The sequence below is a fragment of the Danio aesculapii genome, chromosome 11 (genome assembly GCF_903798145.1).
Source record: "Danio aesculapii chromosome 11, fDanAes4.1, whole genome shotgun sequence".
In the NCBI taxonomy this organism is placed as follows: Eukaryota; Metazoa; Chordata; class Actinopteri; order Cypriniformes; family Danionidae; genus Danio; species Danio aesculapii.
In genome coordinates, this window is record NC_079445.1 from 46,266,556 (window position 1) to 46,279,094 (window position 12,539).

The following is a 12,539-nucleotide window of genomic DNA, read 5'->3' on the forward strand; positions in this document are numbered from 1 at the left end:
CCTGATTGGTTCAGATGAATATGACGCTACGGCTACTATAAAAAGACAAACTGGCGGTGGCGGGATGTTCAAATCGTGCTGTAAGTTATACTGTACATGTCGAGACATTAATAAAAATAAAGTAAACAAATTGAAGATATGGACTGTTTAAATGTAGCCAGGATTTTGCCTAATTCTCCACGGAAGACAAGGGGACAGATACAGGTGAGCGCCTGATGCTTTATTATTGTTCAGTTTTTTGAGCAACCGAAACACAAATATGACGTGTCACAGTTATAACATACAGTTAAATATAATATTGTGCATATAAATGATATACAAGTCGTATTTAATGCACAATTGCGTGTATTTTTCTCTTGGATGTGATGTTATTAGTATTTTGTGTATTTAGAGTTTTCGTAAGTGATGCCAGTGTTTATTTGTCATCTTTTCAGGTTATTTTCGGCCCAATGTTTTCAGGAAAAAGGTGAGAGTTAGCAAATATGATTTATTATCGTGGTAAATTATGAATAAAATATGAATTTTATTGAAAAATGATGAGCATATGGCGCCAACTGTTGACAAAGGCGCGTGAACTGTCACAATGTTTACAAAACCGCCACGATTAAAGCGCCAAAACACGACAATAGTGACTTATTTGTAAATATTGTAGTATTTATTTTATATTTTCATAGATAAAAAAACTGACCAAATTTGAATGCATTTCTGTTTGCTTCTTTATCACACACATTGGAAAAATACTATAGTAAATGATAGTATTTTTACCCATACTATAGTAAAGTACTTTAAATTAATCTGTTGTGGTTAGTTTAACACACCACTATTGTAATATAAACAAATGAAACGACCCAATACTTTAGTTTTCTACAACTATATGGTTTAATATACTGCAATACACCATGGTTTACTGTAGTAAAAGCTAAAGTGTAACGTTACTACAGCATTTATTACAGTTTATCAGTTCAATATAGTTAATGCCACAGCATGCTTGAGCATTTATTAACAAAATATTATTGTAAATGTTATTATATATGTAGTTTACAGCATATTACACAGGGTTTCTGCAGGGTCTTAAAATGTCTTAAGTTTCAAAATAAAAATATTAGGCCTTAAAGTCTTAAATCCACTGAAATATCATGTTGTAGGTCTTAAATAATTGTTAATGGGTCTTAATTTTTCCTATGTCCATGTAAAGCTATACTCAATTGGGCCAACACCCGTCCAATCAACAATATATTTTAATAAAAGTTTTTTTTAAGAAACATTTATTTGTTAACTCTGTTTACTCCTTAATGTGGTTTAATCATCTTCCTTGCAATAACATTCGTTTTTAATCTTTAAGGTTGTAACTTGGCCATTATAAAAGTCTTTAGGGTTTAGCCTTGTGTCTGAAATTTCATTTATTATGGTCCTAAAATAATCTTAAGTCTTGAATTTGACTTGAGGACGCCTGTAGAATCCCTGATTACACCTTACCATAGTGTGGTTTAATAACACATAAATGACTAGTATTTTTGCATGTAGGCTAATCATGAACTTTGAAAAGGTTTTGAATATTATTAAGTTTTTTACTATTTGCCATTTTTTGGTTTGTTACAAATCTGAGAACTTGTGTAAAACTTGCAATTATCCATATGATCCATACAAAAATGAAGTTTAACCTGAGATTAACTGCATTAAAGTCAATTAAAATAAATAGAATTGACTATTAATTGCTTGTTAAACTCTCTTTTTAACAATGCTTTTCATTTTTATTTATATTAAATTAGTTCTACTTGCATAATCATTAAATTGCAGACAGTAAAAGTGTAATCAGTGTTGTCTGCTGCTTAATTGTCACCAATTTTGCCTAAAAGTGTTTCAGATATGAGCAAAATTTTATATTTTGAACATCTTAATGCATTTAAATGGGTTAAGTGTCTTTTTTTTTTTTATATTATTCTGCAAAAAATGTAATAAGTGGTGTGCGTGTGTGTGTGTGTAATTGAAGATTCTCTCTGGTAATCTGCTGTGTTTTGTGTCTGTGTGTTTCAGCACAGAGTTGATGCGGCGTGTGCGCAGGTTTCAGGTGGCTCAGTATTCCTGTCTGCTCATCAAATACGCCAAAGACACGCGCTACTCCTGTACAGGGATGGCCACACATGACATGTAGGAACAGTGCTGGTGATTGTGTGTGTGTGTGTGTCGTTCTGTCTAAAAACGAGTTTGTACAGTGTAAAAAAAAAATGATACCCCCACAATTTACAAAAACAGGCCTGTGTGTTTCTGCAGTGTCTGGTCTGGGGCCTGTTTCAGTAAGGAGGTTCAGCCAACTCTGAGTTTAAACTTGAACTCTGACTTTACTTACAGAGAGATTAAAAACTCAGAGTTTTGGGTTTCAGAACAGCTGATCTGAGTTAGGTCAGTCAAGTCTGAGTAGACTAATTCAGAGTTAAGCGCACACCGTGACTAAAAAAAGGCATTATCAATGGAGCACAGATATTACGAGTCACCATGACAACATCTGAATAAAGAGATCAGCATTTCTGTCTCCAGCTGAGCTTGATGTGCTCATGCAGAGATACAGCAAATATGAGCAGATATTTAATAAAGCAACACCACTGCATCAGGGAAACAGAGACAGTTAGCATGGGAAACCAGCGGCTCAAGTTAATGCGTTAGTTTACATTTAAACTATTGAAGTCTAATAAAAACATGAATAATGCGTGATGTTTATTGAAGTTTCACTTGATAAAGTGGAGAATTGGCCGTAATGTTGAAGTTATTTCAGATGTAATTACATTAAGTTACATAAAATAGGCTCCTGCAGAGTTTCTACAACAAATTTGACCAAACAAAACCTCAGATAAGCTGAACTCAATGTTCAGTGGAAATGTTTAATTTAAGCTTCCCTCTTTTACACACGCTGATCAGTTTAAGAGAACATGTCTAAAGCTGAGTTTAACAGATGTAAAAGTGCACTTGTGTGTGTGTGTGTCTGCCTTTATTATTGATCAGTGGTAGAGGCTGATATGACATTTAGACTGTAAGCAGAGCTAAACAATAGTGTTTAGTATGAGGAATAATCCCATTAATATAGTTACAGCACATGTCCCTGTTGGACATCAGTGAATTTAAGATGATTATTCATTAAAGCACAAGCCATTCTCATACATGACTTTGTTCTTTGTGTGACTGAAATGTAGGCAATAGCTGTGTTTTAATCTAAAAATGTGAATTAAATTCATGTGCAAAACTGGATTATCACATTAAAGACGTGTGAATAAAGCAGCGTTTCCATCCAACAAGTCAAAGAGAACAAAATCATCACTTCCTGATTAACAGACGCCAAATATCAAGAGTAAAAACAGAATTTACTGCGGTAGGAGAAGCTGTGCGAATCTTTTCTTTATTTAATGAATGACTTTCACCTCAGAGGACAATCCTGACACACAATGAACACGTGGTGATGTTTGAAGGCATGGGACACGGATCACAGACGCTCTTGACAGCTCTGGAGGTCATTAATAATATAATAACACCAATACTGGAACGGTTACGGCGTTTTATAATGACCAAATCAACAGTTCAGATGTTCTACAGTGTGTTCAGCCTGCTGATTTGTCCTTTTACACACATTTTCATCATCACATGATCTCTTATAACAAACCTTTTTAATACACAGACTGGAATTTGTTCAGTAAGTGTTTCCATCATAGTTTATGCACATCTTTTCTAATCGAATAAAGAGTTTCTCCTACTCAGTTAAGCGCAGATGTGTTTTTATTCCTATTTTTAAAAGTTATGTGCATCCTGGTGTTTCCATCAATCATTTTTATGCGCATCTCCAAAATACACATTAAAATAGGTGGGTAGAAACGTAAAGCTAAGAGAAATACCGCTTCATCTTTAAGAAAGGAGAGGAGACCGACAGAAACTCTGAGTGTAGAGAATAAAACCAGCTCCTGACCAGGTTAGCTTCACAGAGTAATTTACCACAGTAACTGACTGAGTTAAAGTCACCTCTCTTTCAGAAACAGGCTTGACTTACTCTGCTTTCTCCAGTCTGACAAACCCGCCATTTTGAAATGGAAAACCCAGAGTTTCTCTCATTTCAGGATTAACAAACTCTGAGTTTTCACTCAACCTCCTTTCTGAAATGGGGACCTGGTGTGTTTGCAGTATCTGTTATGAGCGTTTCTGCATTGTGTGTGTTTTTGCAGTGGGCGTGTATTTGTAGTGTGTGTGTCTCTAGTGTTTGATCTGTTGTGTGCTTCTGCAGTGTGTGTCTGTAATGTTTATGTACATGCGTGTCTGATCAGTGTGTGTTTCTCCTACAGGAACACTATGGAGGCCGTTCCTGCAAACTGTCTGCGTGACGTCGCTCCTCTGGCTCTCCAAGCCTGCGTCATCGGCATCGATGAGGGACAGTTTGTACGTCTCTTTAACAAACACACTCCATTATATATCAGTTATTATTCAGTCCGTCTATAAGTGTGTGTGTGACGTGTTCTGTGTGTCCTGCAGTTCCCAGACACCGTTGAGTTCTGTGAAGAAATGGCCAACATGGGCAAAACCATCATCGTGGCGGCACTGGATGGAACCTTCCAGAGAAAGGTGATCATAATGGATCATTTATCAAGTCAGCATAGAAACCTTCCTAAAAGTGAATATGTAAGGGATAATCAACGGCTTCCCATGCGTTAGAGGATTTTAATATGCGATGTGAAGGCCTCCGCGATATGTATTAAAATCCTTTAACACACGACAAGCAGTTGATGATCCCGCTTATTCCATGGTCATTTGCCAAGCTAGGCGCAAGTATTAAAATAGTTTTGCTCTATGCAATGCAATATTTGTCTGAATTTTTGTCAGTTTTTACATGTCAGATTTTCTAGTCCCTCCACTGAATCAGCTGTGACAGACACAGAGAAAGAGCATGTGCATGTTGTTTATACCTGCTAATATTAATATTATTATATCACAGGTGGACAAATGAGATACTCCCAGTCACACCTGGAGTGTGTTTTCAGTCACATGTGTTTCTGTTGTCTCTTTGAGGGAGGATCTGAATGTATCAGTGATGTGCGGATCGATACTAAAATATCAATATCTCCGATACCAGCTTTGTATGTTTTAGAATCGATTATCTTATCAAAATATTGATATTTCAGTAATTTGGAGCAAATGTGTAGATTATTGGAAATAGAAATACAGCGGAAAGTAATTACATTTACCCTAGTTTATCTGAATAATGCCAACTTAGTCAGAACTACTTGTTCTTCCGCCTGCCAAGTCATGTGCGTAATATGGCACTGTACAACTGCAGAGCACGCTAGCTAGCCACTCAGTCCGGTCTGGCGTGGCACATGTTGTTCAGTCACGCTGTAATTGGATATGGGTGACCGCAAGCAAAGCATGTGTGGAGCTACTTCACTTCCATAAACTCAAACCATGCGGTTGTGACACATAAAACAAAACAACGAGGTACTACTGTAATACCACAAACCTAATCAAACCTCTACATATAAATCGCAAGGCAGAATATGACAATGTCATGACTAGGCGGAGGAGGAAAAGAGAGGCACAGGTGCTGCTAGGGCGAGACAGACATCACTTTCAGAGTCTTTAGGTGCAGCAGGCAGGCACTATCCAGGTACAGAGAGAGAAAATGGCTGATTTTGAGGGCTTGGGTTTTTGTGACAATGATAAAGCAACGGAAAAAGGTTAAAAATCTTCAGGGGGACCAGTTTAACATGTCACTAAACCAAAAGCTGTGAATGTTTATTGTTTTATGTTAAGATGTTCAGGCAGGCGTTTTAAGATATACATGCTCAGATGCTGTCAAAAAGTTGGCTCTTGTTTTTTGTATGATAATGCTTTATCAATAAACAAGAATAACCCGTAATATGTCTCGTGTTCAGTATAAAGTGACATGTTTAAGTACACTACTTGTTACTTTCATTTCCCATACAGTCATTTTGAGCAAAGTATCGATATCTGATCGGTATCGCCGATACTCGCCTTCATTTTACTTGGTATCGGGTTGAATAGGAAACCAGTGGTATCGCACATCACTAGTATGTATGTATATTGGCTTTCACTTAACATTACCTTTATAACTGCGAAAGCTGGGCTACCAATAGCAGAATTTCTGCGAATTACATTTCATAATCAACATACAAATCTTCTTAAAGTACCATATCAATTAAATACGCTTTAGGAATATGTTACACATTGGCTAATGAAGTTAAAGAATGTATTTCCTCTTAACTTTAAGCCTTCACATTTCAGTTTTAACATGCTGTTTTTTATAAAAATCCCTTTAACAAATATTTTTAAGCATCTAAAGTAAATAAATCGTGTTATTATGCCTCTTTCGAATCAAAGTATTAGGTTAGGCAAACTAATCTCATGGAATTGATCTAACAAAAAGACGGCGATGGCTGCTTTAAGTAGAATAACGTTACGATTATTAAAAACACATGAATCTATACAAGTCTAACGTATACACCTGAAATAAAACATTCACAAAGCTTTATCTTATGACATTTACATTTAGTCATTTAGCAGACGCTTTTATCCAAAGCGACTTACAAATGAGGACAAGGAAGCAATTTACACAACTATAAGAGCAGCAGTGAACAAGCGCTATAGACAAGTTTCAGGTGTGTAAAGTCCAAGAAGCTAAGCATTAGTACTTTTTATTTTTATTTTTTTAACTAAACCTACTGTGCTCAAATATATAGTCTTTACCTGGCGTTTTGACACACCTCCAGAGTAAAAACACCCGAAACTGCAGCGCGAAACCGTCCGGCTCGACACACAAGCTCTTACAGTAACCAAGGAAACAGTGGGTAAACTTTCTAGTACCGTGCACAGATAGCTGAAAACAAGTTTAAATGTCCTACAACCATACACAACCAGCTGAAAACAAGTCTAAGTGTTCTCTAACCAAACACAGCAACTGAAAACAAGTCTAAATGTACTTGCACGGTGTTGCTCTCGATGCTGAAGTGCTTCTCCTGTTCAAGGGCGCATAAGATGCATTAAAGAGAAAGCAGCCGAAGCCTTTTACAGAAATATTTGCTGTAAATTTAGCAAAAGAAAAACACATATGGGGACAGGTAGGAGAACATTCTGCTTTATTTATCTTCTTTAAAACAAAAGCAATCAGCCAAACATGCAGGATCAGTGTAATATTACATTATTTATGGTCATAAATGAATTATGAAACTTATCTCTGCGATCTGCCCAAAAAAATACACCTGAGAACAAATAATAGGTTAAAGTCCAAAGACTGATCGTTAGATAGACAAAAGATTAATTATATATCACGATTTAACAACAGATGCAGGAGATTAGATCCAGCGGCAGGTCCTGAGATGGTCTGGCCGATATAAAGCGGAGCTGCTGCTGACCGTCTGGAGCTTTCAACATTTTTAAAGATGCGCTATCCTTGTATATAAACTGCTGATTTGACTGTAAAATATCTATATTCTCACTTGGAATTTTGTGGCATAATTGATCAGTATTTTCCTAATATTCCCGTCGGCCATTAACAGACCTCATTGGTTTCCTGCGCAGCTCATGTGAGTTGCTATGGTAATTATAAACATTTGGGAGAAGCGTATTTATTTTGAACTGTGATCAAAACCGACTGGAACTACCTCCAGCCAATCAGAATCCAGAATTACAACAGACCATGGAATAAACCGGTATAAATTGTGACCGTGTGTGTGTGTGTGTGTGTGTGTGTGTGTGTGTGTGTGTGTGTGTGTGTGTGTGTGTGTGTGTGTGTGTGTGTGTGGTGTGTGTGTGTGTGCGCGTGTGTGCGTGCGTGCGTGCGTGCGTGCGTGCGTGCGTGCGTGCGTGCGTGCGTGCGTGCGTGCGTGCGTGCGTGCGTGCAGGCATTTGGTAACATCCTGAATCTGGTTCCTCTGGCGGAGAGTGTGGTGAAGCTGAACGCCGTCTGCATGCAGTGTTTTAAAGAAGCGGCGTACACCAAACGCCTCGGAGCTGAAAAAGAGGTGAGAGGAAACCTGAGTGTGTCTCTGCAGGAAATGCATGCATCACTTCCTCTTCCTGCCAGGATAAGTGTGTCACCTGTGTGTGTGTTGTGCAGGTGGAGGTGATCGGCGGTGCAGATAAATATCACGCCGTGTGTCGCTGCTGTTACGGAGGCCTGATGAAGGAGAACCGCAGCCCGCAGAGAGAGGAGACGCCGCCGCACACTAACGCCGCTAAAACACACGAGTACAGCACAGCCACGCGCAAACTCTTCACTGCACTGCATCTGTGAGCACACACACACACACACACACACACACACACACACACTGTACTGATTCAACTGAGCGCACACACACTCTCACACATGCACAAAGACGCACTGTCATACAGATACACACACACTGATTCATGTGCGAGTACACACAATCTCTCGCACAAACTCACACACCATCTCTCACTGATACACACACTAATTCATCTGTGAGCACACACAATCTCTCACACGTACGAACACACTCACACACACAATGCATATTAATCTGAGCACAATCACAGCAGTACACACACTCTGGACACAAACACCAAGACATCTCTTACACACACACATTGTATACACACACACACCTGATGTCTGTGCATTACTTTGCTGTATTTCCTGTATATATCTTAAACTAATTGTACAGTGTGTGTGCAGCAACAGATCGTGTGTGTGTGTGTGTGTGTTAGGTTTTAAATGAGTGAATCTCTTGTCTGTTTAGTTTTATTTAAATGATCCTAAAGCTAATTTATATTTGTCTGAGAAGTGACCAGCTGACACCATGAAGCACTGCCAACCTCTGACGTCTGAGGAGTAATAGTCAATCAAATCAATAGATTTTTAGATTAGATGGGTTTTCTTTGTTATTATTAGTTTTGCGTGCATGTTTCAGCAATTTCTGAAATATTGTTTTCTGTCAGAGGCTTTAGGAAAATGTTTGACTTTTTCACTGTTACAAGTTTTATTCAGCTGAAGACTAAATTATTTGCCCTCCTGTGAAATTATATTGTGAGTATTTCCAAAATGCCAACACCTTATTAAACGATTTCTAATAACTGGTTTATTTTCTCTTTGTCATGATGACAGTAAATAATATTAGACTAGATATTCTTCAAGATACTAGTATTCAGCTTAAAGAGACATTTAAAGGCTTCACTAGGGTAATTAGGGAAGTCATTAGCTGTTTCCATCCACCTATTTTTGTGCATTTTTCCATCTGCGCATAAAACTGGTTGATGGAAACGCCATGATGCGCATACATTTTAAAAATAGGCATTAAAAACATGTGCATAACTGAGTAGGATAAACTATTCGATAAGAAAAGATGCGCATAAACTGATGGAAACACTTAGCACACAAATTTCAGTATGCGCATTGAAAAAAGGTCATGTGATGTTGTTATAAGAGATCATGTGATGATGAAAATGTGTGTGAATGGACAAACCAGCAGGCTGTAAACCAGGGGTCGGGAACCTTTTTTTTCATCGAAGAGCCATTTCTGATTTTATTTTTGCTAATTAATTACTTTAAAGAGCCATCGGGGTGAATCTTATATCCTTTCTTCATTTATTTCCCTGCATAACTCAAACATAAACAAAAATGAAGCATCAGCACTTGAGCAAAGATCATTTATAGAACTTCTCTCTTTTGCCATCACCACTCATGAATGCTGTTTGAGTTTACGTGCACGAGGTGACCATCAAAATGTAAGTTGCTTGCCTTTTATTGGTGTCGCGGTTCAAGTTATTCCACAGGACCGCTTTTATTGTAAACTGAGTTCTTATTAATTTAGTAAAAACACATTAAAAGGGAAATTAAAATTGTATTTTCGACAGGAAACACAAAATACAAGCTTTTTTTGTTTTAAGCTTTAAAATATTGAAGAGAGAGCTGGAGAGCCATGTATTTTTGGTCAAAGAGCCACATGTGGCCCCCGAGCCATAGGTTCCCTACCCCTGCTGTAAACCATCTGAACTGTTGTTTTGGTCATTTTAAAATGCCTTACCGTTTAATTATCAGTGTTATTATATTATTAATGACCTCCAGAATCAAGAGCGTCTGTGCTCCGCGTCCCATGCCTTCAAACGCCACCGCGCGTTCACTGCGTGTCAGGATTACCTTCTGAGGTGCAAGTCATTAATTAGATGAAGAAAAGATTCGCACAGCTTCTTCTTCAGTTTTTACTGTTGATATTTGGCGCCAGTTAATCAGGAACTGACGATTTTGTTCTATTTGACTCATTAGATGTAAACGCTGCTTTATTCACACAACTTTAATGCGATAATCCTGTTTTGTGCATAAAGTTAATTCGCATTTTTGGATGGAAACACGGCTATTGTCAGCAGCTAGCTCTGTGCAGCTCTCACATTGTCGCCCAGTAAATCTAAGTCAGTATCTGGATGGGAGACCACGTGGAAAAGCTAGATTACTGCCGGAAATGGTGTTAGTGAGGCCAGCAGTCTGCGTGGGTCCTAATGCCCCAGTATAGTGAAGGGCACTCTATACTGCTCAGTGAGCGCCGTCTTTCAGATTAGACGTTAAACTGAGCTCCTGACTCTCTGTGGTCGTTAAAAATCCCAGGATGTCCTTAGAAAGAAAAAAAAGAGTAGGGGTTTAACCCCGGTATCCTGGCTAAATATTCCCTGTCCATCATGGCCTCCTAACCATCCCCTTCTCATAATTGGCTTCATCACTCTGTCTCCCCTCCACCAATCAGCTGGTGTGTGGTGTGGTGCAATATGGCTGCCGTCTCGTCATCCAGGTGGATGCTGTACAGTGGTGGATGAGGAGATTTCCACCAAACGTGTGTGTAAAGTGCTTTGAGTGCATAAAAGCGCTATATGAATGTAAGGAATTATTATTATTGTATAACAGCAGTTTGTTCAGTAGACAATCCAAAATATAATCTTATGTGGAGTAATAATATTGACCTTTTCCCTTTTTTTATGAATATTATTTTTAAAATATTCCAGATAAATTTGCATAAATCAGACTTTCTCCAAATATTTCTATATTCACAAATACTGTACTGCTCTGTTAAACAGCAATTAATAAATGTATGTATATAAATATTAAATGGAATATTTTAATTAAGTTTTACAGGAGGGCAAATGTTTTATATCCTAGAATGATGATGAAGATCTGATGGAAATGTTACTTTTACTAAAAATGAAGGGAATTTCCTTGTTAATGTCATAATTCAGCATTTGTATACATTTCTGCATGTAATTAAAGTTAAATCACACCTGTGACTTAATGAGTTTATTTCCCAATTCAGAACTGTGATATAAAATAAACTAATAGATGATGTAGCTTCAAATCAAAAGACGACTGTAAATAAACAAGGCATTTCTTAATGAGTCTTTTATTGAGAATACACACCAGTGTTTTTGTTTGTGCATTTAAATAAAAATCCTGTTACTCAAGTCAAATAAGACCTTTATAATGAGAAACCTTATGAGACTGGAAAATAAATACAATGCAGATGTTAAAGAGCTGTGAGGGGATCTGCTGGAGAAACAAAGGTGGATTTCTATCTTAAAACATTGTACTAAGTTCACCTCTGAAATGATTGAAAAAATAACACTGATGAATGGATATTATATTAATGCTGCCTCTGGTGTTTTCCAAGTCAGTGTTACATGCAGGTGAACAGATAAACCACACCAGAGCTCAGCATTACAGGTGTTTCTGTGGTTCATATGAACACACCAGCTGATCCAGAGTCAAGCTGCGGTCACACTGGGCTTTGTGTGTGTGAAATTCTGTCGTACGGCGCTGTGATTGCTCCATGTTTTAAATTTCTGTCCAGAGAGCTCCTGTTTTGATCCTCGATTGGTCTCACGCAGTCAAGTGATGCGATTTCGCAGGTCAGAGTTCACCAAGCTTGAACTTTGCACCACAGCGAACTGTGAAATTTAACACATGACCCTGCGTTTCCGGTCTGACGCATTCACGTGCTTATGAATGGAAGTCTATTGGAGGAAAAGCCCAGTGTGACCGCAGCTTCAGTCGCTCCAGAATCTGATTTACACTCGTTCTGATTCGGCTGCAGAGAAGCTTGTTTCCTTCACAAAATAAGAAAATTAACAGGTCATTGCACTGTGTTTTCCTTCTCAACACAAAGTAATATTTAGTCATTTTTAACTGTACTGCAAGGAGAAATCTGAAGAGGAATAAAACTCTATTGTTTGGTTTAAGTTGCATTTTTCTGGGACATTCTGAAAAGTCACAATATTGAGAGACATGCGTTCAGAATTATGAGGGGAAACTCAATGTTATGGGATATCAGTGGAGAGGACGAAACACAGGCTCAAAATAATGAAGGGAAAAGGTCAGGATGACAAATTCAGGATTGTGAGAAACTCAATAAAATGTAAGGAAAATCTAATTTTTTTAAGATTTAGTCTTAAATAGTGAGGAAAAACTTGTGAGAAAGTCAGAATTGTGAGGAGAAAACAGAATTTTCTTCTATGTAAACTCTTGATTTTGTGGTATATAACCTCAAAAC

The 12,539-nt window shown here is 37.8% G+C and overlaps 1 protein-coding gene across 1 annotated transcript; it reads left to right on the plus strand.

The window, feature by feature from the left end:
• Positions 1–72: 72 nt before the first annotated feature.
• tk1 (thymidine kinase 1, soluble) lies at positions 73–11,385 on the plus strand. The gene is made up of 7 exons (XM_056467757.1): positions 73–204; positions 435–466; positions 2,035–2,148; positions 4,320–4,413; positions 4,507–4,596; positions 7,890–8,009; positions 8,105–11,385. The coding sequence occupies exons 1-7, from the start codon at positions 139–141 to the stop codon at positions 8,279–8,281; spliced, it is 693 nt and encodes a 230-aa protein (XP_056323732.1). The 5' UTR covers positions 73–138; the 3' UTR covers positions 8,282–11,385.
• Positions 11,386–12,539: the final 1,154 nt, after the last annotated feature.

What these genes read in the sequence shown, in the direction of transcription:
- tk1 (XM_056467757.1), top strand. Translation starts at nt 139, where the DNA reads ATGGACTGTTTAAATGTAGCCAGGATTTTGCCTAATTCTCCACGGAAG. An exon ending in AGACAAGGGGACAGATACAG is followed by an intron (nt 205 to 434) that starts GTGAGCGCCTGA and finishes TCATCTTTTCAG; the next exon opens with GTTATTTTCGGCCCAATGTT. An exon ending in GCCTCGGAGCTGAAAAAGAG is followed by an intron (nt 8,010 to 8,104) that starts GTGAGAGGAAAC and finishes TGTGTTGTGCAG; the next exon opens with GTGGAGGTGATCGGCGGTGC.